General features: G+C 51.0%; 1 protein-coding gene across 1 annotated transcript; it reads right to left on the bottom strand.

Moving 5' to 3' along the window:
- Positions 1–1,569: 1,569 nt before the first annotated feature.
- On the bottom strand, positions 1,570–3,207 carry RBMXL2 (RBMX like 2). The gene has a single exon (XM_025459342.3). The coding sequence runs from the start codon at positions 3,030–3,032 to the stop codon at positions 1,857–1,859; it is 1,176 nt and encodes a 391-aa protein (XP_025315127.1). The 5' UTR covers positions 3,033–3,207; the 3' UTR covers positions 1,570–1,856.
- Positions 3,208–4,968: the final 1,761 nt, after the last annotated feature.

Here is a 4,968-nt window from a genome sequence, read left to right as displayed (position 1 = left end):
TGATCACACAAATAAATGGGTATTATTGAGAAAGAGAAGAGAGCTGTGTGGAAAAATCATGTTGTAACTTCATTTGAAGTTGTATTGATCTCCAAATTAATTTGGTGAGGTTGAGAAGAGTTATAATAAAAAGTGTTTCCCAACCATGACATGATACAAACCTCCCATTTATTTAGTTCTTCTTTTAGGTCCTTTAATAAACATTAACAATTTTTCCATAAAGCTATAACACATTTTTGCCAGATTGAGTCCTGGACTTTTTTTTTTTTTTTTTAAGCTATTTCTTGCATTTGATCTTCTGGGCCACTAATGCAGCCTCTCCTGTAAATCCCCTACTTTATTATTTTTGTCAAAAAACTGTATTTTTAGAGTTGTGTATGTGAGTGTGGTATATTCAGATCTCTAGTACTTTGTTGTTGTAGTTCAGGTGCTCATCTGTTTTCCTCCAGCAATTATTATGCAGAACATGAATCCTACTATTTTAACCTGATCCTTTTTTCTCTGGCCGCTAGAGCTCCTTGCACCTTGAGGTGCAATTACCTCTCTCTCTCTCTCTCTGATAAACCAGGAAATTCCACAGGTGCTAACTGGAAAAGGTGTTTCTTGTCCTGAGCTTGGGGTGGAAAGAAGAGACTGTTCACTTTCCCTCCTGAGGCACTCTAGAGGGAGCCTCTCTGATCTCTGTCTGTTCAAGTCCTTCTCCCCACCTTAATAGAACCGAACCCTCAACCCATCCCCGGCCTCTTGTGAACAGACCCAGGTCCCTCACACCGGGATGAAATCCTCAGATGTTGAAATGCCAAGCTCTCTCAAGAATTCTCTGAGCTTCTGAGCTCTGATGCTTCTCACATTTGATTCCTCCACCCTTAGGGGTAGAAGTCTAATTCTCTCCACATGAGCCAGCAGCCAGCCCTAGAGCCAAGGGCAAGTAGCTTGGAGAGTTAGGAATGAAAGCCCTATGATCCCCAAATCCACTACCGTATTTTCTACTTGTTTCTTAGTAATTTGTTGGTGGTGAAAATAAACTCTATTAATTGATGTTTGGGATTTTTGCAGCTCTGTGGTTGGTTGGCCAAATCTTTAACTTAGGATTCCATTCTTGTTCAACACATATGAACAGTATTTTGGGGAGAAAGGGAACAGGAGGTCCTGCAGATTCCCAAAGTAAAGGCAAAAACAAAATAAAAAACAAAATATGGCCAGCATTGTTGACTTGCTTTTTTTTAGACTTATAGAGTGAATAGAACTTTCTTTAAATACGCATCTAAGTGATTTTTGCTGTTGCTGCTGGTCACTTTTTTTTTTTTTTTAAATACTGGGAGCACTGAGCCCGGATTTGAAAGACACCCTGCAATCTTAAGAGTGGCATACACCAATTCCCTCCCACTCGTCCCCCCCAAAAAATCTAGTTGGTCTGTATTAATAGAAATGATCCTTCTTTCCGTTTTTGGCGGGCAGATGTTTGTAAACGGTTTGAGAACTGTCTGTCTCATTTATCAGGAAAATTGAGGAGGGAGGAAGCCTTTGGAAGGATTTTTACTTGGAAATATAAGAAGACCAGTACGCGGGTTCAAGTCTTATACTTTTAACACGAGCTTGTTGAAAGAAACGTTAAACAATTCCAAAACGTTAAACGAGCAATTAAACGAGCTTTAGCTTCTTCCTCCCGAAAAGCACCAAGGTTAGGGAGAGAAAGCTTAACAGAGAACGCTCAAAAGGTAAAAAAAAAAGAAAAAAAACAACTCTTCCTGGCACGAGTCCTTGGGGTTAGAGTTCACCATCGCACAGACTCCTCTTCTCTTTCCGCTAGTTTCTCGGAAAACGGAATGTGGGTCGTCGGCAGCGGCAGCGGGCGCCTAGTACCTGCTGCGGCCTCCCCCCCTCTCGGGGCGGCTTCCCAGGCGGCCTCCGCCCCTGGGGACCCTGCGGCCCGAGCGGCTGTAAGACTCGCGCGGCGGGGGGCACCCCCTCTCCAAGGACGGGGAGAGCCCGCGGTCGGCCCTGCCCACCCGGTCGCGGCCCCGCGAGTAGCGGTCGCTCCGGCCGCCGCCGCCGTAAGTGTCGCGGCCGCCGCCGTACACGTCGGGCGAGCAGCCCCGGTATTCGCCGTAGCGGCCTCCTCCGCCGTACGAAGGCGGGGGCCCCCGCGCCGCCGCGGCGCCGCGCGGGTCCGCGTAGCTGTCGAAGGGGTCTCGGTAGGAGCCTCCGCTCGGATGGTCCGCGTAGTCGCGGTCGCGCCCTGCGTAGCCGTCTCGGTCGCCGTAGCCTCTCGACGGACAGTCGTCCCGGGCCCCGGCGTGGCCGTAATCGCGGTAGGCGTAGTCTCGCGGCGAGGCGGCCAACTCGCGGGGGTCGCGGGCGCCCGGGTAGTCTCGGCTCAAGTAGCCGTCTCGGGGCGAGTAGCCCTCCTCCCGGGGGCCCAGGTAGGCGGCGCGGCGCGGCGGCGGCGGCTCCCGGCGCGGCGGGCCCGCGTAGCCGTCTCGCCCCCGCGCGGCCGGGGCCCGCCCGCGCATCCCGCCGCCGCCGCCGCCGCCGCCGCCGCTGCGAGCCGGGCCCGACGGCGCGGCCCTCTTGGGGGGCGGCCCGGGCCTGCGCGGCGGCGGCGGCCCGCGCTTCAGGGGCATCGGGGCCCTGGAGGGCCGCGGGTCGAAATCCCCCGCGTAGCTGCCGTCGTCCGCCGGCCCGCCCCGGGACGGAGGGCGCCGCGGGCCGCCGCGGGCCCCGCGCAGGCCCCTCAGGCGGCCGCGGCCCCGCCGCCCGCTCTCAAACGCCGGCTTGGTGGCCTGGGCCACCTTGATGGCCTTACCATCCAGGGACTTGCCGTTCATGTCTCTGGCGGCGGCCTTGGCGTCCGCGGGGCTTTCGAAGGTGACGAACGCGAAGCCCCTGGACTTGCTGGTTTCTCGATCTTTCATCAGGAGCACCTCGCTGATGTGGCCATACTTGCCGAACGCGGCCTCGAGGCCCTTCTCGTCGGTTTCGGGGTTGAGGCCGCCGATGAAGAGCTTCCCGGGGCGATCCGCCTCAACCATGTCGGCCGGTCGAGGGCTCGGGGGCGGCGGGGGGGCGAGGGGGCGCTCCCCGACGGCGACGGCGACGGCGACGGCGACGGCGGCTCCTACCGGTCGGGCGGCGCGTCGCGGCGGAGCCCCCGCAGCGCAGGCGGACGGCTGAGGCGAGCCTCCGGCGGGTGCGCGGCCCGGCGGGGCTCTGCTGGTGATTGGCTGCCGGGCGCGGGGGGCGCCGGGGGGCGCGGGGGGGGGGGCGCGGGGGGGCTCCGAGGCAGGTCTTCCAGCTTCCGGTTCCTGACCTGCCCCGGCTTGCTGTCACTCCTGGAAGCTCCGTTGCGCAATGAAAAGCCGTTAGGTTAAAAAAAAAAATTTTTTTCCCCATCACTCTTGAGGAAAAAAATGTTTTTAAAGATATTTTTACTTATTTATTCATAAGAGACACACGGAAAGAGGCAGACACACAGGCTGAGGGAGAAGCAGGCTGCGTGCCGGGGAGCCCAACGGAGGGCCGCGTCCCGAAGACCCCCCCACGCCCCCATCACGACCTGAGCCAAAGGAAGACGCTCAACCGCTGAGCCACCCAGGGGCCCCTTAAGGAGAAAAATTATAAAGTATTCTAATCCAAGTTATCCAAGCCATTTTCTTTTTCTTTTCTTTCTTTTCTTTTCTTTTCTTTCTTTCTTTTCTTTTCTTTTCTTTTCTTTTCTTTCTTTTCTTTTCTTCTTTCTTTTTTCTTTCTTCTCCCTTTCCCTTTCCCTTTCCCTTTCCTTTCATTCATGAGACACAGAGGCGGAGACACTTTCATCTTTAGACATTCCTCACAGTAGCACCTGAGGCAAGCAAAACCAACTGAAGCCCTTGCCTCTTCCTCTCCAAAAAGGAGGTACATCTCAGTGAAACAAAGCATTTTAGGTTCAAACGGGTTACACAATTCAAATTTGTTCCTTCCAATATTCTCTGAGTGAAACTAAGTGTGAAGAGTAACTTGGTGAACATAGCTGTGCTTGAAATTGTGACATCTAAAACTACTGTCTGAAAAAACCATAATGTGTTTGAGGGCTTTTTAAAATAATAATTTAGGGATCCCTGGGTGGCGCAGCTCTCATGTTTTCCTTTTATTTTTCCTAAAGGGGACTTTTTGTGCAATACCTTTATATTAAAGGGCAGTACTACATAAAACTATGAGCCCTTTGGAGTTTGGCAAACGGATGAAAATGGTGCAGAAGGGGAAAATGATGCATCCAAAGAATGACTCCCTCTTTTTCCTATTCTAGCAACCAACCCTCCCCCTCAAGTCTTCTCTTGCCCTTGGACAAGTGCAAAAGTTCTTAATACACTTTATGTACAAACTGCGTTTTTAAACTTTTCAGTCACTATTTCATTTTTCAGTGGATTTTTTTTTTTCCTGTTTGAAAAAGTGGCTCAGCGGTTTAGCGCCGCCTTCAGTCCAGGGCGTGATCCTGGAGACCCGGGATGGAGTCCCACGTCGGGCTCCCGGTGCATGGAGCCTGCTGCTCCCTCTACCTATGTCTCTGCCTCTCTCTCTCTCTCTCTCTGTGACTATCATAAATAAATAAAAGTTAAAAAAAATTTTAAAAAAATTAAATAATAATTTAGATTTTCCAAAGGCTGCTATATGAAAAGTTAACATATAGTCATGAGAAGTCAATATTTGTGTATGTAACGTGTACATATGTATGTACATATGAGTTAATTTGGTTTACTGCAATAGCCACATAATGTTGAAAGAGGTGATAAAAGCAGGCATTTTTATGTTTGACTTTAATGTGAACTTTCTTAAAGTTTTAAGATTTTTTAATGTGCATGAATAGAAGTTAAATGCATCCACATCAGTTCATGAGTTGCAGTAACACATTATTAAATCATTATATTTCTAAGGTAAGCCTACCAATTCATGATGTATTTATTGTTAAATAAATTTATTTTTCTTTGCTCA

Source organism: Canis lupus, chromosome 21 (assembly GCF_003254725.2).
Source record: "Canis lupus dingo isolate Sandy chromosome 21, ASM325472v2, whole genome shotgun sequence".
Taxonomy (NCBI): domain Eukaryota; kingdom Metazoa; phylum Chordata; class Mammalia; order Carnivora; family Canidae; genus Canis; species Canis lupus.
This window is presented reverse-complemented; position numbering and strand designations above follow the sequence as displayed.

Coding starts and splice junctions, on each gene's coding strand:
- RBMXL2 (XM_025459342.3), bottom strand. CDS start 3,032: ATGGTTGAGGCGGATCGCCCCGGGAAGCTCTTCATCGGCGGCCTCAAC.